Raw genomic sequence first — 24,477 nt, forward strand, 5'->3', positions numbered from 1 at the left:
AGAATAAATTTAAAAGAAATACTATGAAAATAATTACATTTGTGATAGATCTACTTGTCTGATTTTTAAAATAAGATCATGAGAGCCTTTTGAAAAAGAGACCGTGTCCGTCTGGCCATTGCTGTAGCCCCAGGCGCGTACTCCATGCTTGATTAAAACTGCTTATATGAGGGGCACCTGGTGGCTCAGTCGGTTGAGCCTCTGACTTTGGCTCAAGTCATGATCTCACATGATCAAATGTGAGTTCGAGCCCCATATCGGCCTGCTGCTGCTGTCAGCACGGAGCCTGCTTAGGATCCTCTGTCCCCTTCTCTTTCTGCTCCTCCCCCGCTCATGCTTTCTCTCTCTAAAAAATAAATAAAACATTTAAAAAAACCTAAAAACCTGCTTATATGAGGATTGCCTGGGTGGCTCAGTCAGTTAAGTATCCAGCTTCGGCTCAGGTCATGATCTCATGGTTTGAGCCCCATGTCGGGCGCTGTGCTGACAGCTTGGAGCCTGGAGCCTGCTTTGGATTCTGTGTCTCCCTATCTCTCTGCCTCTTCCCCATTCATGCCCTGTCTCTCTCCCTCTCTCAAAAAAATGAATAAACATTAAAAAAAAAAAAAAAAACGCTGCTTATATGATTGGCAGCATGCTTCTTTGGGGCTTGCCCAAATAATGATTTCCCAAATATTTGGAGCAAAGAGGAAAAGGGATATGTGATTGGGTTATAAAAGGAAATTCTGTGTTTTTGCCATGCCTCTTATAGACCTAAATACCTGTTGTTGGTTTTAAGAGTTCAAACATATGTAACTTTCTCTGAGCTTAAAGTGCCCAAAACAAAACTTTCCTTTTTTCTTCTCTAAGACTGTTCCCACTCCTTCAGTCTCAAAACAGCCAGGGCTTGTCAAACTTCAGGTCCCAATTGTGGTCCCTCCAGTTCCTTTTCTAGGGCCATTTTAGGCTTTGCTTTTCTTTTCTTTCATATGTCTATTTATTTATTTTGAGAGGGGGAGAAAAAAACAGAGAGAGAACTTGCATGCTCGTGAGGGAGGGGCAGAGAGAGAGGGAGAAAGAGAATCCCAAGCAGGCTCTGCACTGACAGCCCTGAAGCCGGGCTTGATTTTATGAACTGTGAGATCATGACCTGAGCTGAAATCAAGCGTCAGATGCTTAACCTACTGAGTCACACAGGCGCCCCTGGGGTCACTTTCTGATTTGAGTTTTATGTGACTAGTTTGCTGCTTCTAGGACGACGTGGCTTACTGAATACTGGATTATGACATAAACTACCTAGCAAATCCTTGACCTCTGTTTCCCTATCCACCTGGACAGCTGCTCCCTGAGAAATATTGCTGAGGTCTTGTTTGATGATGTCACTTCATAATTTCAAGACTTAGGAACCCATATCCCAACCCTTTCTTTTTGGGGGTGGGATCTTGGTAATTTCAGAATTTGCACACACACTTTCACATCGTCTCATCCCCTACGTTTCCCATTTCACTAGGGCTTGAGGGAAGGTCCTCATGTTGGCGCCTATTTACATTGGGTCCCAGAGTTGATTTTGTTAACTGTTATTTCTACTGACTTTCCCGTTCTGTTAAATATTATTTCTTCATCCCTACTACTTATATCCTTTAGATCAAGAGGGAAATCTTCCATTAAAAAGGTACCTTCTATGAGCTCTGTGCTGACAGCTCAGAGCCTGGAGCCTGCTTCAGATTCTGTTTCCCTCTCTCTCTGCCCATCCCCTGCTCATGCTCTGTCTCTCTCTCTTAAAAATAAATAAAAATTAAAAAAATTTTTTAAAGGTACCTTCTAGATTTTGCGCTATTTGTAGTATTCATGGGATTGCCACTGACTTGTTCTCCTTTACATATTCTGCACATCTAATTTGCAATCACAGGGGCCCCCCACTGGAGAGCTCTTATGTAAGGTGTTTTCTTAGAGCTTAGACGGACCCAAAGAGGAGGGGCAGTTCTCTAAGCAGTTTTCCCCCATTTATTCCAGTGTCTGTCTTATTCCCTCTGGTCTCCTTCTCTGAGGGGTACCCCCACCTCTGCCATTAAGTCCCCTCAGAGAATGGTGGAGTGGTGGCACTGCGTAGAGCCCTCTTGCGTGCTCTTTTTCCTTCCTATTACTGGCCTGGATTTGTTATGCAGGCCAGACCTCAGCTGGCAGGGTGCTAGAATAACAGCCCCTGCCAGCTCAGTCACCACATTCCATGTGGCATCTTTCTTCACGTCTCTTGATCGTCCCCCTCCTCACGGGGGTCTGCTCTGGCTCGGTTGCAGTGACCTCCGTGACCTCTCCTTAGCTGCCTTCAGCCCACTTCCCATCGTGAGCTGGCCAGCCTGCTCCAGAGCCAAGTAGGGCTGCCTGGCACCCCCTCCTTTGAGGCCAGTGTGGAGGTTGTGGTTCTGTCTTAGGCACATCTGCCGCTCTCGCCAGGTCCCCTGTGATCGGGCCAGAGCATGCCTCTGTGGGTATTTTCACATGGTATTTCTTCTATCTGGATGCCTGTTCCTGTCTTCTGTCTCTGAAGTCTTGCCCATCCTTTAGGGACTCATTGACACATTATCTCCTCAGGGAAGCCTCCCTGATGTCCTGTGACGGAGATGACGGTTCCTTGCTCGGGGTGCTCCAGGTGTATTGCTTCCCCTCTACCGTGGCGTTATTTGGTATTTTGGGTATGAAGGTATTTTGGCCTTCCCTGGCTGGATTATTCATTTAAAGAAGAACGGGGCTGTGTCTTTTTATCTTTATATTCCCAGCGCCTGGTATATGGAAAGTGCTTATTAAATGTTTATTTAGGCTCTTTCCTTAGTTTGGTTGTTGTTGATAGTGCTGCTGTAAACATCAGGGTGCATGTACCCCTTTGAATCTGTATTTGTGTGTCCTTTGGATAAAGACCTAGTAGTGCAGTTGCTGGGTCGCAGGGTTGTTCTATTTTTAACTTTTTGAGGAATCTCCGTACTGTTTTCCAGAGTGGCTGCACCAGTTTGCATTCCCACCAACAGTGCAGGAGAGTCCCTTTCTGTGCATCCTTGCCAACTTCTGTTGTTCCCTGAGTTGTTAATGTTAGCCATTCTGACAGGTGTGAGATGGTATCTCATCATGGTTTTGCTTTTTTTTATTATTTTTTTATTACAAAAAAAATTTTTTTTAATTTTTTTTTTTAACGTTTATTTATTTTGAGACAGAGAGAGACAGAGCATGAACGGGGGAGGGTCAGAGAGAGGGAGACACAGCATCTGAAACAGGCTCCAGGCTCTGAGCTGTCAGCACAGAGCCTGACGCGGGGCTCGAACTCACGGACCGCGAGATCATGACCTGAGCCGAAGTCGGCTGCTTTACCGACTGAGCCACCCAGGTGCCCCCCAAAATTTTTTTTTAAATGTTTATTTATTTTTGAGACAGAGAGAGACAGAGCATGAACAGGGGAGGGGCAGAGGTGGGGTGGGGAACACAGAATCCGAAGCAGGCTTCAGGCTCCGAGCTGTCAGCACAGAGCCCAATGTGGGGCTCAAACTCACAAACCATGAGATCAGGACCTGAGCCAAAGTCGGACGCTTAACTGACTGAGCCACCCAGGTGCCCCCATCATGGTTTTTTTGATTTGTATTTCCATGATGATGAGTGATGTTGAGCATCTTTTCATGTGTCTGTTAGCCATCTGGATGTCTTCCTTTTAAAAATGTCTATTCATGTCTTCCTCCCATTTCTTCACTGGATTATTTATTTTTTGGGTGTTGAGTTTGATAAGTTCTTTGTAGATTTTAGATACTAACCCTTTATCAGATATGTCATTTGCAAATATCTTCTCCCATTCCATAGGCTGCCTTTTAATTTTGTTGATTGTTTCCTTTGATGTGTATAGCAGCATTATCAACAATAGCCAAACTATGGAAAGAGCCCAAATATCCATCAACTATGAATGCATAAAGAAGATGTGGTATCTATATACAATGGAATATTACTCAGCCGTCAGAAACAATGAAACCTTGCCATTTGCAGCGACGTGGATGGAGCTAGAGTGTATTATGCTAAGCAAAATAAGTCAGCCAGAGAAAGACAAGTACCATATGATTTCATTCATATGTGGAGTTTAGGAAACAAAACCAACAAACATTTGGGAAGGGGGGCAGAAAAAGAGAGGGAAGCAAACTATAAGAAACTCTTAATGATAAAGAACAAACTGAGGGTTGATGGAGGGAGGTGGGTGGGGGATGGGCTGAATGGGTGATGGGTGTTAAGGAGGGCACTTATTATGATGAGCATTGGGTGTTATATGTAAGTTATGGTCACTAAATTCTACTGAAACCAATATTACACTATATGCTAACTAACTAGAACTTAAATGAAAATTTGGAAGAAAAAAATGTTTATTTAAAGGATTGTTAGGGGGAACAAAGCAAATTATACAACAATATGGACCAGCCCTCTGCAACTGGGGGTTTACAAGAGAATTAAGCCCTGCTACTCTAGGGCAACCATTGTAAGTTATGACTAAATTTCTCTCCCATGCTTCCGGAATGATTCTAGTTATAGACCATCCTTGGGAGAATTGGGAAAATAGGTATTCAGATCCTTTTGGGCTCAATTCTCTAGCCAAACCCAGCTTGAAGAAGCCTGGTATAGACTCTTTGATCCCAATCCTGATAAAATATACATATACAAAGAGTAAAGACTGATGGAATTGTAGACCAGAATGTTAACAGTGGCTATTACTGGGTCGTAGTATGACGAGCAGTATGTGATTTCAAAATGTTCTTTCCACTCTTGTATAATTTCTGAAGTTTCTAACTTTTTGATAATAGACTTGTAAAAAATACTTTTTGAATAAGCCAAGCCAGAGTTCTTAAAGCTGACCACCTCATCTAAGGCAGTAGTGAGTTGGGGTTTTTGTTTTTAAATGTAACAACATGCCGCACCAAGACCAGGAATCGTGGAGCTGAGCCCCTCAGCATTGCTGCTGGAGAATCGGGCCTCAGGTGTGAGGATGACTCTGGCTGTCAGCTCTCTGGACGTGGGTGTCTCTTTTTGCTGGCACTGGACACCTTCGAATTGAAGGGATGAGTTTCTAGCAGGCATGCTCACCATGAGAGGAACTAGCATGCACATGGATACTCACATATACTCTCAAAAGTAAATCTAGGGGCGCCTGGGAGGCTCAGTCGGTTAAGCATCCCACTTTGGCTCAGGTCCTGATCTCACAGTTTGTGAGTTCGAGCCCCACATCGGGCTCTGTGCTGACAGCTCAGAGCCTGGAGCCTGCTTTGGATTCTGTGTCTCCCTCTTTCTCTGCCCCTCCCCTACTAACTCTCTGTCTCTTTCTGTCTCTCAAAAATAAACATTAAAAAAAAAGGTAAATATAGAGGTGTTTTTCCCCCTTGATTGCTCAGAGTGAATGTAACCCAGTGTTATTTGAATTAAGTCTCACATGCTAATTCTTGCTCATGACTTACTGCTTCAACCAGCCCTATTTTTTCCCCTGAAGTTTGACCTTGTTTGTCCTCATACAGGATTTCATTCTTATTCCGGCAAGAATCCACCAGTGGCTGCTGAAATAAGTATTTAATGAGAACAGGGTATTTATTTAGTGCCTAAGTATCTTCCATCAAGTTACTTATTAATTACAAAGGAAAAATAGTAACTTGACAGCAGGGAAACCTGCCTCACGCTACTTTAACCAGTTGATCAAATTGAACATCACCAGGAGTGGGACAGTCAGCATCGTGTGGCTCCTGACAAAATGCATCGAGAAGAACACAGCATCAGTCTGTGATGTTTCTGCCAAAAATGTGTAACTTGAATATAATCATGAAGAAATTGACAAACCCCAAATGAGGGACATTCTATAAAATAACTGGCCTGTGCTCGTCAAAAAATGCCAAGGTCATTAAAGATAAAGGAACTGTTTCAGCTTGAAGGAGGTTGAAAAGATATGACAGCTGAATGCCACATGTGCTCCTTTTTGCTCTAGGGCCATTATTGGAACTACTAGAGAAATTCGTATAAGTTCTTTAGATTAGATGGTATTGAAACAACAAAAGCTGCTTGATTTTTATCATTATGTTGTGGTTGTGTAAGGGAATATCTTTATCTTTAGGAAATACTAAAATGTTAAAATATTTACGGGGGGAATATCATCATGTTTTCAACTACTTTCAAACGGGTAAAAAAGTAATATGCATATTATATTGTATTATGTAGCAAGACAGAGCAAATGTGGTAGAATGTTGCCAGTTGGGGAGTCTGGGTGAAAGGTATCCAGGAATTTTTTTTGTACTGTTCATGCAATCTTTCTGTAAGTTTGGGATTATGTCAAAAAATAGAGTTAATAGAGTTTAAAAACTCGGAAGTCTGCAGGTCATGGTGCTGTGGCCAGTCTAGCATCAGAAGCCACATAGGGCTTTTCAGGGTCTCCCCTTTCCGTGGTCATTAATGAAGTCATTACCCACAACACTGAGCTCTCTTCAGCATTGGCTCTGTTCCCCCGGGCGTCAGCAGAAGACAGGGTGCAAGATCACCAAAAGTGCAGCTTCACCTGACAGGAAGGTTTCTTTCTTCCGCTGTGCGCTGCTCCCTTTCCAGAGACTTGACTCCTGCTGGCTGTCTTCAGGTAGCCTGATCAGCCAGCTCTGATCCACACATTTACCTGGTTTAGACTAGACCTACCACTGTCCTGTAACAGAGGCTTCCCAGGCAGAATGTAACTTTGGAAATATATTTAAACACAGTTGAGAGTGTTGATGCATGAGATCAGTGCACTTCACCAAGATGCTTTGGTTGAGCGCTTGCCAATAAGTAAGGCACAGGGCCCACAGAGGGTATGCTTTGCTTAAAGCTTTGGCATCAGTCAGTTAAAGATGGTCCGCCCTCCTGCTTGATGGAACCTCAGATTGTATGTTTTGGCAGAAATCCTGAGTCTTTTGCGTTCTGCATAAGCAGGGGCGGGGTCTTGTCCAGCCCCCACTGCATTTCATACAGTTTAGGACAACGTTCTGTGTTTTGGCTGGAGCCTCTCCTGTGGGGTGGGGTGACAGGGGCTGTTCTTGGATTCAGAAGGGGAGCTCTACGCTAGGGCCTGAGGTGGGTGTGTGGGTGGATCTGCTTATCAGAATTTGCAGAGAGGAGTTCCTCTGAAACTGTTCAGCCGTAGGGAACAGAATATGATAAGAACAGTGAAGCCTCTATACCTCCTTCCTGTCTTTCTTTCCCTTCCAGCTCTCCTTTCACAGAATTTCCTAACCCTCAGCCTCCACTCCATTTTCTCCACTCTGTGTCCCCCACTCCTCTATTTCCCCTTTAATTTTTTTATTTTTTTTTTTAATTTTTTTTTTTAACGTTTATTTATTTTCAAGACAGAGAGACACAGAGCGTGAACAGGGGAGGGGCAGAGAGAGAGGGAGACACAGAATCTGAAACAGGCTCCAGGCTCTGAGCTGTCGGCACAGAGCCTGATGCGGGGCTCGAACTCACAGACCGTGAGATCATGACCTGAGCCGAAGTCGGACGCTTAACCGACTGAGCCACCCAGGCGCCCCCCACTTTAATTTTTTTAAACCCATCTCCCTCCACTTATTCCAGCTTCCTATTTCTCTCTCCTAAATGGCCATAATGTATGAGTGTCCATTGAATCAGCTAAGATTTATGTTTCCTGTTCTTACTTTGAAAAGTAGGTGAGACTCATAAATTTTAGTGGAAGAAGAGGCAGTGGAAATGTTCTCATCCAATTCTGCTTTTTACATCTTAGCAAACATCCTAAAGAATGACTTGGCCATTATCAAACAGCCAAACAGTGAGACTGTTTTATCTCTTTTCCTCTTAAGAAACAAAACAAAACAGAACCAGCTTCTCTTCTATTTCCCATGGTGGTGGTGGGGGGGGGGGCAATCATTTGACTTTGTTTGTCGCCTTTCCCCAGGGCCCTGCACGTGCGCGTGCACGTGCGCATGCACACACACACACACACACACACACACACACACACACACTGATTCTCATTTGAAAAATCCCATCCCTGTTCTCCATGATGTAGGCATGCTCTGGACAGTTCACAAATGCCCAGTAGTTGTGACATCTGGACACAGGGAAGGATCTGGTCCTCACGTCTGCACGTTAGGACCATGCTAACTCTGGGTTAGCTATTCTGCAGGAATCTGGGTACGGGCCTCTGATGAGTGCGTTCATTCATTTGTTGGTTCATTCCTTCAGCAAGTAGTTAAGTACTTCTTACATGCTAGGCACTGTTTTAGGTTCTGAGGTTATAGCAGAGAACACAATTACCAGAACCTCTTTTCTAGGAAGCTTATGTTTTAGTGGGGAGAGCAGACAACAGGCAAATATGTCTGAGTCCTAAAGAGTACTGTAAAGTAAAGCAGGGGTGAATAACAGGGCTTAGGGGTGGGGATGCTCTTTTACAAGGAAGGTGACTTTTGAATAAAGAACAGGTCAGGGAATCTTGAATAAAGATGGTGAGGGAGAGAGCCATCTGGAGGCCTGGCAGAGACAAATGAAGACCCTGAGGTGGGGTGGGGGTGGAAACAAGAGACCTCTAGGCTGAAGGGGAGTGAGGAGGGAGGGGAGTATAAGAGAGAGGTAGGGAGGGGAAGAAGGTTCTGGATTTGACCCTGCAAGAGGTGCTGCTCTCTTGACATCTTTGTCATGTTAGTAAAATCTTGGAGAAACACCATGTGTAGTTTCTGGGCATGTTCGAGTTTTGGAGAATGTTTATGTATTCCAAGGACTCAATTAATTGCCTTAGCACCTTTAAACATGTAAAAAGCCAGCAACTAAGTGAAAGTAATGGTGTATTCTCAGCCTTAGAGGAATGCTGGTTGATTAGCAGATTAAAAAGCACACCTCGGAATCATTGTGCTTGCATTTAAAAAAAAATTTTTTTTAACGTTTATTTTTGAGACAGAGAGCATGAACGGGGGAGGGTCAGAGAGAGAAGGAGACACAGAATCTGAAACAGGCTCCAGGCTCTGAGCTGTCATCACAGAGCCCGATGCAGGGCTCAAACTCACAGACTGCGAGATCATGACCTGAGCCGAAGTCGGATGCTTAACTGAGCCACCCAGGCACCCCTGAAGTGCTTGCATTTTGGTTGGTGGGCAAAACTAGTAGAGTGCGGATGCATTCATGGAGCAACACTTTTATTTTTCATTTCAGTAGACAGGTCCTCGTAACTGCACGGTTTGTAGGAGGACCTGAAAATCTTTAGGCTGAAATCTGTTGTTAATTACAGCTTACCAGAGAGCAGAGTTTCTCAAAGTACCACACCCACATAACTCAGGGGAACTTGCTTAAAATGCACATTTGGTGTCCTTGCCTGTTCCTAGCAGGTGGGAAATTCTGGAGATGAGGTCTGGGAATCTCCATACTTTACAGCCTTTTCCAGTGGTTCTTGTGCATGCTCAGGTTGGAGAACCATTGGCCAAGACAGTGGTGGAGGCATTGATTATTTATTTCTTCTTCTTCTTATTTACTTACACAATAGATGTTCATTACTAACAGTTCTGGAGGCTGGAAACCCAAGATCAAAACACTGACAGATCCTGTGTCTGGTGAGAGCCCTCTCCTGGTTCACAGATAACCATCTTTCCATATCCTCACCTGGTGGAAGGCACTGGTCATTTCAGTTGAATGAATCGTAGAAGACAGGAGATGATTGGGTGTGGTCTCAGCACCAGAGCTCTTCCAGCACTTCCTTTGTGGTCTTGATATTGTGGGTGAAATTTCACATTCCTAAAAGACAAGTAAGACACTACCTACCCAGTAGAAACAGGGCAGGACGGTGTAGAGGGAGTTTTCCCCCTTGGGTGGAGGGAGTGGAATGGGATAAAGGTGCTTTGCTTTGATCGTATGGATCCAGGAATGAGTGTGGCCCTTCCATCCCCATGTACACCTGGAACTCACATACCCTGCAGGCTGGTGCTCTGCCCTGGCTGCTGCGTGAATGCAGGCCTGTGCCTGTCTGTTGGCTTACACATTGCACAGGTGAGAACACGATCACTTATCTTGATGAATCCAGTTTCTTGAGACCATGCAATGTGAACCAAATATTAAAAATATTAGATCCTGAAACTCAAGTATCTTCGACTTTTAGTCCACAGTCTTTGGTTTTCCGTTTTTGCGGTGAGTTTAGTTACCCTCAATACTTTAGGAATATGGCAGTGTTGGAATGTTCATACAGACAGTGATTTTATCCCAATGGATAGAGTTTTGCCCCCCAGGGGACATTTGGCAATGTCTGGAGGCAGTTTTGATTGTCACAGCTGGGAGAGATGAGCAGGACCAGAGATGCTAGTGGCATCTGGGGAGCAGAGGCCAGGGACGCTGCTACACATCCTACACAAGACAGCCTCCCACAACAAAGAATCACCCAGCCCCAAATGTCAGTAGTGCTGAGCTGAAGAAACCCCACAAAAGATCAGTTGCATGCCTCTTATCTGTGTTGTGTCTTAGGATACTTTTTTTTTTAAGTTTATTTAGTGTGTGTGTGTGTGTGTGTGTGTGTGTGTGTGTGTGTGTGAGAGAGAGAGAGAGAGAGAGAGAACACTCAACAAGTGGGGTGGGAGGGGGCGGGCAGAGAGAGGGAGAGACAGAATCCCAAGTAAGCTCTGGGACATCAGCACAGAGCCTGATGTGGGGCTTGAACTCAGTAACCATGAGCTCATACCTGAGCCAAGACCAAGAGACAGATGCTTAACCGACTGTGCCACCCATGCACCCCATGTCTTAGGATTCCAAGTGAGCTTTCATACAAACAGAAAGTTCCACAGCTAAAACTGGTTTGGAATTACGTAGATTGTCTGCCTGGGTGGACAGGAGGACAGGTTGACTTCTGGAATCAGTAGGAGAAAAGTAACATGTCACGCAGCGCTCTGGAAGCCATAGATAAGGCCCTGGACTAGAGTACTCTTGAGCTTTTCTGACAAAACCACCGTTCCCCTACCTGCAGCTGCCTCTCCCTGTGGGGTGGGGGTAGGAGCGAGTTTAGTGTAGAACTTCACTGGTCCCTGCTGCTGCCCTGGGCCCCCAGCCCTGCCGCTTTTGCCCTGTGCCCACGTTTGGGCTTTGGCGAGACAACCCAGGAGTCAGCTCTGTGACTCGACCCTGTCTGTGTGTGTGCTGAGTGGCAGGTGCCGTGCTTCTAAACAGCCTCCTTGCTCCCACGGCCCTCCCCACACCACTATGGATACAGTCTTGTCATCACTTCCCTCCACCTTGGGTTTCTAGAAAGTGGGGACTCATTCCAGACTCCATCTGTCATGTCGTCTCTGCATGCCCACAGAATCGATGAAATGAACGTTTAGAAATCACCCCTTTTGTGTGTGGGCACCCATTATTACTTGTTTAGGATAAAGCAATATAAAGTGCATTTTGTTCAGGACCTCTCAGGCTGCTTTCTTAAATAATTGGACTTCAGAGTGCTTTGAACCCAGGCTTGGAATTGTCATGTCAGGGTTACTGATTTTGCTCAATATTTCCTTTTGTGATTTCCAGCAGTATTTCCTGTGTTCCTTCCCTTCTTCCCTGACCCCTTGAAGGTGGGCTTACCAAGGTTAAGAAGGCTCTGAACTGTGTTCTTCCCCTCCGGGATCTTATCTCTTTAGAGCAGTCTTAACTGCTACCTTTATCGAAATGTCCCCGGATCTTATCTGTTGTGGCACATCCTACTATTGATGGTTACAGATCCCCTGTTTCCTTCCTTACTGACAGAGCCCTATTTTTGTTTGGGGAAGCCTCTGGCCCAGCTTGTAAAGTTCCTGGCTAACTTCGCAGCCGGGGGTAGCCACGTGATGCCCTTCCCGTTCTGGCCAAAGAGATATAAATGAGAGACAAACAGATGTAAATGGAAGCCTGTCGGTTTCTAGTTTCCGGGGAAGGTTTCCCTCGCCTGATATAGGTGCTTCCCCTTCCTTTGCATCTCGTCCCTCTTCTCCTTCCTGCCTGGACTGTGGAATGGAGGTTGGCCACGTATGAATGCTGGAGGAACAGAAGCTTGGGGGGGGGGGGGGGGGTGGCATTGCATCAGCCTGGCCTGCTTGCCCCTAGATTTCTGGTTCTGTGAGAGAACGAAACCTGACTTGGCTAAAAGCCATGATACCCAGGATTCTGTTACATGCAGCCAAGGGCACCCCCTGACTGATATTCCAGGGCCCCAAGCCTGGGTTCTCAGTTGTAACAAGACATATCAGCCTGGTGGCCCACAGGCGTCTGAGACTCAGCAGGGCCAAACTGACCTTTGTGTCCCCATAGCTTCCATCCTTGTGACCTTTCTCTACAGAGAGCTCCACCATCCTCCCCATCACTTGAGCTGTCTTCCCTCCTGCCTGCTAAGCACATCTGGTCTATCCCAAGCCTTGTCGGTGCTGCAGCCGAAGCCCTTCTTCTCCCCATTGCTGCTGCCATCTTTGCTGAGGCACCCAGGATCTGCGGCTGGGAATGCTGGGCTGGCTCCCCACCAGCCTCTGGTCTCAGGCTCTCCACCCCTTCCCCTGCTATCCTTGCTGCTTCCCCATTGATTTTCCTCCACGTTTCATGACACTTCTTGAATAAAGTCCTCAAGGGCTTCTTGTGATTGTCCATGACCTTCTGCAGTCTTCCGTATGACCTCATGGCGTGTCTTAGGTTGGGTTCCATAGAAGCAGAGCCTGAAACAGGACTCAGGGGCCCCTGGTTCATTGAGGGGGCTGCCAGGAGAAAGGGGTGAGGTTGGGGTGGGGGGAGAGACAGGGAAAGGAGCTGAGCACAGCTGTGGTCCCAACTGATTCCAGGCGTTCTCCCGGAGGCACGAGGGCTGGTCTTTTGTACCTCCTCAATCAATTGGGTGGGGCTGTAGGACACATCTGCTAAGTGGGGGCAGATGCGTGCTGTTGGCAGCGGGCATTCACAGCTGATCTGTGGCCCCAGCCCTTGGGTGTCCAACAGGACCACAATATTGCCTTAACTCCTGCCTGCACCCCACCCCCACCCCATGCCAGTCATTTGCTGTTCCCCAAACTAACCAGGCCTCTGCCCTTTGCTCATTCCAATCCTTCTGCCCATAGAGTGCCTCTTCCCTCCCTGCCCAGCCCCTCTGCTGCGCCCCCTGCTCGTGCTGTGCATTCTCCTGGGCACCCCAAAGCTGTCTTTTCCCCAAGGACAGGCTTCCTGCCTCGTCTTCTGTTCTCCTTTATCAAGTAGAAGCCTTCATCTCAAACACAAAACCCAAACATGATCTAAGTGACTATTTTCTCAACTTTCCCTGGATGGTACATACCTTATACCAGTCTTGTTAAAGGAGAGAAGTTAATTTATTCCATACTGTGGATGCCTGAGGGTTTAACCGTCTCGGACCCAGTGGGGAGGGCTGGCTGCCAGGGTGGATGTTGTGTTGAGCCTCCAGCCAAATTTCCACTTGTCTCCAGGTCATCTTTGTCTAGTTGTTTATCATCTCAAATTCACCACATCATCACAAAACTACAAAAATTGACTCCCATCCCTGTCTTTCCATAACTGGGATGCAGCTTTATGCTTGCTCACTTATCACGGCTGATTGCCTTCCTTTTATCATTTCTCAGTAGATCTCTGTCCTGTCCCTTCTTCCTGCTCCTCACCAGGGCAGGCCTCGGGCTCCCCTTTCATCTGGACAGCAGCGAGCACTCAGTATCCTGCCTCGCTGTCCCTCGGTGGGCAACCTAGCATGCAGCTGTGAAGTCCTCTGCTCCCAGAATCCTCCCACCTTAAAAGGCATGTTCTTTCAGCTGCTGCCATATTAACATCTAAGCTGTACCTGTTCTCCTTTCCAGGCAGTGCACTCCAGCCATGTTGGCTTACTCACCTCAAATTCACATTTTTGTTTATAACAGTCTGTGCCTTGGCATGCCTTCATTATTAAAATGAAAAACACTTCACATATTCACATACGTTCCCTTCCTAAAGCACCCCAGGTGGAAGGGCATGGACTTGGAGGTGGATAGATGTAGGTTGGAATTCTTGGCCCCTTATCCACGTATGACCTTTGGCAGGTTAAATGCATCGCAGTCCAATGAAGGGGGTGTTTTTAGGATTTGGTGATATTGTGTGTAGGCTTTACCTCCCAATAAATATGAATGCCCTGTCCACTCTTGTACCAGTAGTTGTCTATATTGGTAATTTGGCAGTTCCTCATGTCCTGCTTTGTGGTGTCTGTTCTAATCTTGTCTTGAATGGTTAATTTTTCATTCTGAAAATGTTAGTGCCATTTCTACAAATAGACCGAAAACCTGGGCCTGGCCCTTTATCCATCTGGGCCTGGCCCTTTATCCATCAGGGCCTTAATAAGAATTATTTCTTCACCAGGCATGTAAACATTTGAGAAGGATATGTTATGTTTTTATGTGTGAGTAGAAATACATAATTTTGAAAGCCAAGACTTTTCTGCATAAAGATGCTTAGCAAAGCCATGATATGGAGGCTCTTATCCCAGCAGTTTGGGTGGGAAGAGGGCCAGACTTATGAGCCCTGGACCCTAGCACTTAGGAGGAGGCAGTAGGGGGAAGAGCTGCCCACGAAGTGGGCGGGGAAGGAGAACAGGAGGGACAGAAGACAGGCAATCCGTTGGTGGTGGCCTGCCAACAGAAGTCCTTGGGCGAGTGCCTGAAACCACCATCACCTCTGAAACTCTCATAAGAAACCAAGTATTTGTTCAATAAGTACGTATTAGGTGCCTATTGTGTGCCTCTTACCATTCTAGGCACTGTGAATTCAGTGGTGAGCAAAGTGAAGACCCCTGCTTCCTTGCAGTCTGTACTCTGGTGGGGGAGACAGGAGACAAATGTATATTAAAAGGGAAAAAAATGTATAAATAACATGTCTCCTGTAGTAAGTGTTCCAAAGACCAAATAAAGCATGCACATAGGAATCAACATAGGCAGTTTTGGTAAGTAGGGCATATCTGTAGTAGTTTCATTATTCTAGACTAAGCAGTCTTCATGTTACGTAAATGAATTGACTCGAGCGGAGGGTTCCGATCACCAAAGTGAGTTCAGTCTGTGTGTGCACGTGCACAGGTTAGCAGGGGTGGCTTTCGTGTGGGGCAGTGTTCGTGACACTCTGCTTCTCCAGCTGATGCTGGTGAGTGCGAGCCCTCAGAAGCTCTAGGAATACTGCAGTCATCCTTCATTCATCTGTTGTTTTCACTCACCAGTTTTTTGAAGACCCTTGATGCTCAAGTAGAGCCAGGCATGCGGCTTCCACACGGTGGCAGGGGGAGCTCAGACCACCAGGACTTGCTGAGTGTCAATGTTCTTCGTTTTGCTTCTGCATAAATATATATTTTTCCCAACTCAGCAGACCCCCCCCCCCACAAAATATAGTAACTTAGAAACTTACAGTTCCTACTACTTTTTTTTGACTTTAGGTGCTTCATTTATGATATAGTGTCTCCAACACACTAAAAGATGCTTTAGGGTTCCTAAAAATATTTTTCATTTGAGTGGTTTTCAAATTTCTTTTCATCCTAGGGGAAGGACCCTTCCTCCCGCCATGAAAATGTCTTTAAGTTTGCAGAGATTAAAATGGTAATGCACAGAATGCAAAATGAAAAATAAACTTATCCACAATTGTTGATTATGATCGAGAAGCCCTGGAGATCGATCGGGGCTGGGAATGAAAGAGAGAAGCCTAAGGGGAAGGTTTGCAGCTTGGGTGGTTGAGTGGATGGTGCATCTTCAAAATAATGTGAAGAATAGAGGCAATGCCAGGTTCTGCTCTGTACTGTTGTCTGAGATGAAGACCGTAGGCAGGTTGTTGGACACATAGTCTGAGCTTGGGTGACAGGTCTGCACAGGGAGTTGGGTCTAGGGGTTACTCCCTTGAGGACATGGGTTAAAGGCTGGTGGTGGAATCTGGTGGTATTCAGAGAGGAGATTGTGCTGGGGGTGGAGACCAGGACCCTGGAGCCATAAGATGTGCATGTGGGAGTTCAAGGGAAGATTTAAGAAGTTTTAAAGGAGGTGTGTTTCCAAGGTATCCGAGGCATGGTGTGTAGACTGGTTGAAGGGAGGTAGACGGGCTGGAAACAGCTTGGCCGTCGCAGGGAGCAGTGACAGCGAGGGGCCAGTGACCAGTGAGCACTGAGCATTGAGAGGTTCTGCAGGTTGAGAAAGGGTTTGGAGGAGTATGTGAGGGGCTTCAAGAGGATGTTGTTTCTCCAGAGATACCAGGAAGGGGAATGGAATCGACTCCATGATAGGGCTGGAGCCAAAACTGTGGCTGGAAGTGAGGGTGACCAAAAGGCACAAGAGCCTTAAAGCCCCAACAGATGAAGCATATCAGATGAGACTGGGTGCCTGTAAGTTCCCTTTCTGTGGGATAATAGTAGCAACAGCCAGCAAGTACATGGTGCTTATGATGTGCAATCACTTTCTCCATGTGAATTCTATGAAGTCGGTAATATTGCTACACCGATTTTACAGATGAGGAAACGGAGCTGCAGGAGTTACAGTGATTTGCCCAAAGTTTCCCCACTGGTAGGTGGAGGAGCTGAGCCCAGGTGTCAGGCTGTAAATACTATGTTCTCATACTCCTTCTCATGAGGTCCTCTCCAGTATGATTAGAAAAAAACAAAACAGCTTTTTTTTTTTTTTTTTGAGCATATGAGCAGGACTAGACCTGCTGTCACCCCCAGAGTCCCTCCTTTCCTTGAACAATCCCACTTTCTTGAAAGTGGCACGAGAGCATCATCTGATATACTAGTCACTGTCCAGCAGGAAGCCAGAAACGATGTTGATGCTTCTGGCAGGGAGGGTTTTCATGCAGGGGATTGATCACAAAGACATCGGCAGGCCTGGAGATAGCAAAGTGCGAGAGAAGTGTCAGCCAGAGATCAGGAAGCTTCTGTCACCCGGGGCTGAGGCTTGTACTTGTCACAAAGCTTCTGGAGATGCCATCACTTCTCTCAAATAGAAACCGCAGACACTGGATGCCCACTGATGCTGTGGAGTCACATGTAGTCGCCCTCCCTTGCCTGTGACTGTCACCACCCCTGTCAGAACCTGCACTGTGTCAGGGGATCGGAAAGGTTGCTTCCTCCTCTTGTCTTCCAGTCTTCTACCAGGACATCCCCCAATCACAGCTCAGCAGGAAGCCGGCTGGCCACAGTCTGAGGAAGGAAATTCACAGGCTTACAGCCTGCGGGGCAGTGCTGTCCAGCACACCAGTGACAGGCAGAGGTGGAGACTCGCTTCTCTCTGACACTGCGGTCTCTGGGTTTGCTGGAGGTCCACCTTGATGCAAATCATGTGTCATTCTGGTTGTAAAAACAGAGACATCTTAGAATGTCTGTTTTATATACATATAGGTTCCAGGTAGCCTGCTGGTTCCCACCACTTGGCTGGCCATGCATTTGAGTAACCTCAAGTTGTGGTGTTTAAAAATGTTCCAGGGTCTCAGTTGTTCTTCAGGAAGGGTTTACTAGTGAGGTCCTTGGCACTGTTTTTTGAAACTCTTCAGAAAGATACTTGTCTACAAAAATCCTGCACTATAGTGCTACACAGTTAAAATTAGAACTGATGGAGAGATTGTTTCTAGTGGCAGAAAGATTAAATACTTGAATGTCAGTTTGATAAAAGATTTTGTTCAGAGGAAATGACACAACTTGAATGGAAATGAAGTGTATAATGAGATATAACTGTCTCTTGGCCAAATGACTATAATAAAGATATTATTTCTTAAATTAATATATAAATTTATCATAATAGCATAATATAATAGGTGCCTATATTAGTTGAGATATGACTTCACTTTTAATTAACAATATCTTAAGCAAGACAGAAGTTTAGTTCTCCACCTTATAACAGCCCAGAGGCAGGCAGTCCCAGGTAGAATGCCCATGGGGCTGTCCAGGAACCCAGGCCCCTTCTCTGTTGTTGCTTCACCATCCCTTGGTGACGTGCTCTCTGTGTGGTCCAGAGTGGCTCATCATGTGTCAGTATTTCAGTCAGCAGGAAAAGAGATAAAGGTGTATGCCAAGGAATACACCCTGGAAGTTATACAAGTCACTTTTGCTCATATCTCATTGGCTAGAACTTAGTCACAAGGCCATACCTAATTCCAAGGGAGGCTGGGAAATGTAGTCTTCGTGTTGGGAGGCCATGCACCCTAGCTAAAAATCCAGAGTTCTACCGAGTTGTCAGGAAGGGGAAAACTGATATGGGAGGGGGAGGGAGGAGAATGTATTGATTTCTACTATAGTACCCCTTGGAATATTATTTAGAAATTGAAAATTTGAGAATAAAATTAATTCAAAAGAATAAGTAGGCAAGCATACCCAAGAACATATAACTTTTTAAGAAAAGTGTCTTTTAAAATTGCCATATTTTCTTTTTTTTGTTAGTGTAACGCTTTTGTTGTTTTAAATATAACATTCCCGGGGCGCCTGGGTGGCTCAGTCGGTTAAGCATCTGACTTCAGCTCAGGTCACGATCTCACGGTCCGTGAGTTCGAGCCCCGCGTCAGGCTCTGGGCTGATGGCTCAGAGCCTGGAGCCTGCTTCCGATTCTGTGTCTCCCTCTCTCTCTGCCCCTCCCCCGTTCATGCTCTGTCTCTGTCCCAAAAATAAATAAACATTAAAAAAAAAAAATTTAAATATAACATTTCCTCTTTTTATATATATATATTTATATATATATAAAACACTTCCTCTTTGAACTTTTATTATAGAAAACTTCAGATGTACAAAAGCATTAGAGTATTGAGAATGGTTTAATGAGCCCCATGTGTCTAGTGCCCAGCTTTGACACTTAATCCGTTTAATTAATTAACTAAAAAAAATTTTTTTTGAGGGAGAAAGAGAGTGTGACGAGTGAGCGGGAGAGGGAGAGAGAGGGAGAGGGAGAGCGAGAGCGAGAGCAAGAGATAGGGAGGGAGGGAGAGAGAATCTTAAGCAGGCTCCACACCTGCTTAACCCCAAAGCAGGGCTCAATCTCATGACCCTGGAATTGTGACTTGAGCCAAAATCAAGAGTCGGTTGTCAACCGATTGAGCCATCCACACGCTCCAATACTTAATCAGTTTAAAGCTAGAGTTGCCTTATCTATCCCCGACCTCCACGCCTATCCCCTTCCTGATTTTTTTGAAGCAGATCTCATTTTTCCTGTTTCATCTGTAAATAGTTCTGTATGCACCTTTAAAAGGTAAAGGCTCTTTAAAAACTAATTAGACTTTTTATTTGGGGATAATTGTAGATTCGTGTGCAGTTGTAAAAAAATAATACAGAGGGGCGCCTGGGTGGCTTGGTCGGTTAGCGTCCGACTTCGGCTCAGGTCATGATCTCACGGTCCGTGAGTTCGAGCCCCACGTCGGGCTCTGTGCTGACAGCTCAGAGCCTGGAGCCTGTTTCAGATTCTGTGTGTCCCTCTCTCTCTGCCCCTCCCCTGTTCATACTCTGTCTCTCTCTGTCTCAAAAATAAATAAACGTTAAAAAAATTATAAAAAATAATAATAATACAGAGAGATCCCATGTACCGCTTACCCAGTTTCCCCCACCAGTAGCCTCTCGCAAAACCATAGTATAATATCACAGCTATGATATTGATAGGGATATAGTCAAGACACAGAATATTTACATCAACACAAGGATCCAACCACACCCACAACCCCTTTTCCATAACTCCTGACAACTACCAATCTGTTCTTCATTTCTGTAATTGTGACCTTTCAAGAATGTTATATACCTGGAATCATACAATATGTAAACTTTTAGTATTAGCTCAGCATAGTTACTTCTAGATTCATTCAAGTTGTTGGGTGTATCATTAATTCATTCTTTTTTATTGCTGAGTAGTATTCCATGCTATAGATGTACCCCCTAAAGGTCTTTGTAAACACAATTTGCCTCACTCTCCCTCTTTTCCCTCCTCCTGGCTGCTTCTCTCTTCACAGCAATGCCCAGTGAGTATAACTGTGTGAAACTGAGAAGTGATTGCTCAAGACCCTCTCTGCAATGGTACACCCGAGCTCAAAACAAGATGAGAAGACCCAACTTGTTGTTAAAAGACATCCTCAAGTAAGTATGAGCCCTCGGACCTTACGATTGCCCTGACTAGGTCAGCTGTGGGGAGCTGGGAGAAAAATGCAACAGGCCCTGAAGGATGGCTCTCGTACTTGGTCAGAAGATCATACAAAGGCACATTTGAGTAAGGATTCAGTGCACAGATGTCTGGATTTATGCATCAGGCTTTACTTAATGATAGGACAGTGCCAGCCAGGGAGGCACCATCCCGAGAGAGCAGCTCTTAAGTGCACAGCTCTCCCTGCCATTACGTGACCAAACAGGGCTTTTCCTCTTAGCTATTTTAAGTTAATCTAAAAATATGGCTAATTAAAGTCCTCTACAAGCTTCTCAAGAGCCTTAAATATTGAATACTAAAAAAGGTGACCAGTGTTTCAGCCAGGTCACCCTTATATCCTAATATATGGTATAATTGTTAAAGGAGGGACCTGGCAGTTGCATTTGGTAAGCAGCCAAACCAAGTTGAAAATCACCCTTTTGAAAATACCACTAATTTAGGAGGTGTAGAAGGAGGAAGGTAGGAAAGGGAAATGTACATTAATATCTTCCAGCTACTTTTGACACCAACCGATATTTACTGAGGTCTGACATGCCTGGCACTGTGTTGGGTGCCGGCCTGTGGCTGCGAATGAGGTACACCTGGGCCAATGGCTGTTCACAGTGTGGGCGAGAGAGTCACGATGGGGAAGTACCATGCAGTGTCCTCAGGTCTGTAGGCATTGGGCCTGCTTTTTTGTTTTTTAATATTTGTTTATTTATTGAGAGAGTGTGCAAGCAGGGGAGGGGCAGAGAAAGAGGGAGACACAGAATCCGAAGCAGGCTCCAGGCTCCAAGCTGTCAGCACAGAGTCCAGCGCAGGGCTCAAACTCACGAACTGTGAGATCATGACCTGAGCCCAAGTTGGACGCTTAACCAACTGGAGCCACCCAGGTGCCCATGGGCCTGCTTTTAACACACTGTTCTTTTCCCTTCCCTTTTTCCTTTTTTTTTTTTTTTTTTTGGTAATCAAGAAAAGGGATTACTACATGCATTGAATGTAATTCCTTTTTGGAGGGCTGGGGAGAGGAATAGGTAGGTAATACTGCATTCACAAGATTTAAAATTCAAAAGGTATTAAAAGTGCTCAGTAAAATATCTTCTCATTCCTGCTCCCCACTTAAAGATAACCAATATTATTTTGTATATATAAGAAATATTGTGTGTGTGTGTGTATGTGTGTGTGAGTGTATGTGTGTGTGACCCACCCCCCATTTTTACACAGATGGTAACATCCTATTCATGTAACATTGTCCTCGATTCCAGGGAGAAATTAGGATGCTTGTCCAGGTTTTCTTGGGGGATCCTGTTGAAATAAGAATCAAGAAGTCTTGAACACACTTCCTAGCAATACTGTCCTGCATTATCCTCGTCAAATATTAAGAAATATTTAGCATCTGGTGTATATAGTATACTGTGCTAGATGCTGTATTTTTTAAAACTGCCCCTTTCTTTAGACAAGAGATCATTTTCCCCTTAAGGTTATTCTTTAACTTTGTTTTTTCAGTAACACGAATTATGTAAAACAGTGGTTCTTAAACTTTGGTTTAAACTTTTTTTTTTTACTGTTAGTTTATCAGTATCACTTGGGGAGCTTATTAAAAATGAGGTTTTGGGGGTGCCTGTGTGGCTTAGTCAGTTAAGCGTCTGACTCTTGATTTCAGCTCAGGTCATGATCTCACAGTTTGTGAGATCCAGCCCCACTGTTAGTGCAGAGCCTGCTTGGGATTCATTCTCTCTCTCTCCTTCTCTCGCACCCCTACTCTGTCTCAGCCCCTCCTCCCCTCAGCCCTTCTCTCTCTCTCTCTCAGAAAATAAACTTAAAAAAAAAAAAAAAAAGAGGTCTCTAGAACCAGGACTAGCCTTAAATCTTTTATCCTAGTCCTGTGTGTGTATGTATGTGCATGTGTGTATTTTAAACTATACAATAATGTAAGTTTATCAGATCTTTAAAAGCAGTTTTTTGTAGATGGTCTTAAGGGTAGCTGGTGGTTCTGTCTCCCCTCAGTCAGCTTATCTCTGGGGGTAGAATCTTCGAAGCAATAATGAGGAGATTGTTCATTTTGCTTTCTTATTCTTTTAAGGGCTCCCAATATTTTCCGCCCATTTTTTATTGTGGTAAAATACACATAACATAGAACTTACTGTCTTAACCATTTCTAAGTATACAGTTCAGTGATGGTAAATACCTTCACACTGTTGTGCAGCCATCACACCATCCACCTGCAGAACCCTTTGCATCTTGTAAAACTGACACTCTCTACCCATTAAACACTAACCGCCCCCCCCTTCCTCCCTTCCCCCGACCTGGCCGCCACCACTCTTTCATTCTCTGTGATTTTTGACTACTCTGTGTACTTTATATAAGTGGAATCATACAGCATTTGGAAGACTGACAGTATTTTAAAATGGCAAAATATTGAAGCTGAGATTCTATAGCTCAGAAGATGTTACTTGTTTTTTTAAGACCAGTGGTCTGCATCGTGATTCATATTTTATTATGACATCTTTGCAGAAACAAGTTTTCTCTACTTTCACTTATAACAGAGAGTCATAAATGACTATCTTGTCAGGAAAATAAGAAATGGTGCCCTAAGTTGACCACTAAGGTCACCTTAAAGACTACTTTCATGCTGCATGGCAGACAGACTCAACGTGGGGTAGGTTTTCACTTATTTCTCATGATTTCTCTTGATTATCACATAACCATGTCATGATGCCTAATTGATTTTTTTTCCAGGTGTATATTGCTTGTGTTTGGCGTGTGGATCCTTTATATCCTCAAGTTAAATTATACTACCGAAGAATGTGACATGAAAAGAAGGCATTACGTAGACCCGGACCGTGTAAAGGTTAGATATTCCATTGGTGTGATTTAAATTAAAAAAGTTCCAGGCTTATACTTAAACAGAAATGTCATCTCTAAAGGGTTATAAATAAGTGGTCATGAAAGTTATAAACGGAGGGAAAATACTTCATCTTAGCACTCCAAAATCAGGGATGACCCTCTCCCCCACCACCAAAAAAAAAAAAAAAAAAACCAACCCACCCACCTACTCCCCCACCTACCCCCACACCTACCCCACAGTATTGTTCCTCCGTTTACCGAAGTCGTGGCAGGAGGTGGGTTGCATTTGACACACCCCAGGGCACCTGTCGTGGAGTTACTTTGCTGTGATGTTGCCAGTATACATGTTCTTAGAACAGGGGGAAGTTCTTTGGGTATCACCTGTCATTGCTGTGTTTTATTTTTCATTTTAATGATTTCACACTGTATTTCAAGATTTTTTCCCTTCAGTTTATATTCATTTTTCTAAATCAATTGATCTATTAAATGCTAATTTCACTGCTTAGTTGAGTAGTTAAATGATCCAGTAATGTTCTGTCCTGGACGAAAGAAGAGATGATTTTAAGTAAGGTAGCATGGCAGTAATGATAACCAACATGTATAGGTGCTTTACATACATTATTTAATTACCATCACGGCTGGGAGCTACTCCAGTGTTCTCTCCCTCTTAAAGACGATGGCTGGGAGGTTAAGCTGCTTGCCCAAGTTTACATGTAGTTTAGTTAACCAGTTTAGTTAATCTGGTTTAGTGTATACTGTGTAACTATTCTCAAAGTGCTTCAGCAATATAAACTCATTTTACCCTCATAGTAGGAACTGTCATTACCTCCGTCTCACAGCTGAGAGGAGGGGCGCGGAGAGTAAGTAACCAGTTTAAGGTTACCTTCACTAGTAAGTGGTGGAGTTGGGGCTTGGACTCAGCCGTGTGGTCCTAGCTCCACGTGACTGCTGTCTACCTGGGTAGGGGATGTCCCCAGAAAGGAGCCAGAAGTTATAGGGAGGGTGATGCAGAGAGTAGGAGGGAGCTTACATTTCTGACCTAGATTCAAGTCTAAATGCCACTTAGTCAAAAATGAGACCTTGGGCAAGTTACTTAATTGTTTTGAGTCCCAGTTTTCTCAGCTGTGAAGTGTAGACAACAATATCTGTATAATAGGGTAGTCCTCAAGTTTGAATAAGATAATATACGCAGAACTCCTTTTCTAGTCAGGGTATTTGTTCACGTGTTTTTACCTCAATCTGTATGTCCTTCGAAGTGCCTCACACACTATGTGGGACAGGTGGGTATAAACAAGGAAATGAAAATTAATACTTAATAATTACACTTTATTATAAAATATTATTTTTATGAAATATTCTAAAATAAATAAAAAAATAAACGGCACAGCTTGGCCGATGCAGAACCATTGTGTCTCACAGAGCCTGCTTTTTTGTGCTGTATCTGTCCCCAGAGGTTCGCTGACTCTGCTGATTTTTCCAGCATCAGCACGTCTGCCGTGGTGGAGCAGGATGTGTCTAGCGCCTCTGCTCAGGCTTTCCGCCTCCCCGTCTGGCTGGCCTT

The 24,477-nt window shown here is 44.8% G+C and overlaps 1 protein-coding gene across 11 annotated transcripts in view; it reads left to right on the forward strand.

Moving 5' to 3' along the window:
- ST3GAL5 (ST3 beta-galactoside alpha-2,3-sialyltransferase 5) overlaps positions 1-24,477 on the forward strand; it is a 52,811-nt gene that overhangs the window by 6,549 nt on the left and 21,785 nt on the right. For 9 of the 11 annotated variants that reach the window (XM_060655976.3, XM_060655983.3, XM_060655986.3 and 6 more), the window contains exons 2-3: positions 19,903-20,026; positions 22,809-22,920. In XM_060655976.3, the coding sequence (XP_060511959.1) occupies positions 19,903-20,026; positions 22,809-22,920 (236 nt within the window). Of the gene's footprint in view, positions 1-9,445; positions 9,558-15,470; positions 15,540-19,902; positions 20,027-22,808; positions 22,921-24,477 lie in introns of those variants that run through there. The other 2 variants (XM_060655977.3, XM_060655980.3) reach the window with 2 other exon arrangements.

Source organism: Panthera onca, chromosome A3 (genome assembly GCF_046562875.1).
Source record: "Panthera onca isolate mPanOnc1 chromosome A3, mPanOnc1 haplotype 2, whole genome shotgun sequence".
Taxonomy (NCBI): Eukaryota; Metazoa; Chordata; class Mammalia; order Carnivora; family Felidae; genus Panthera; species Panthera onca.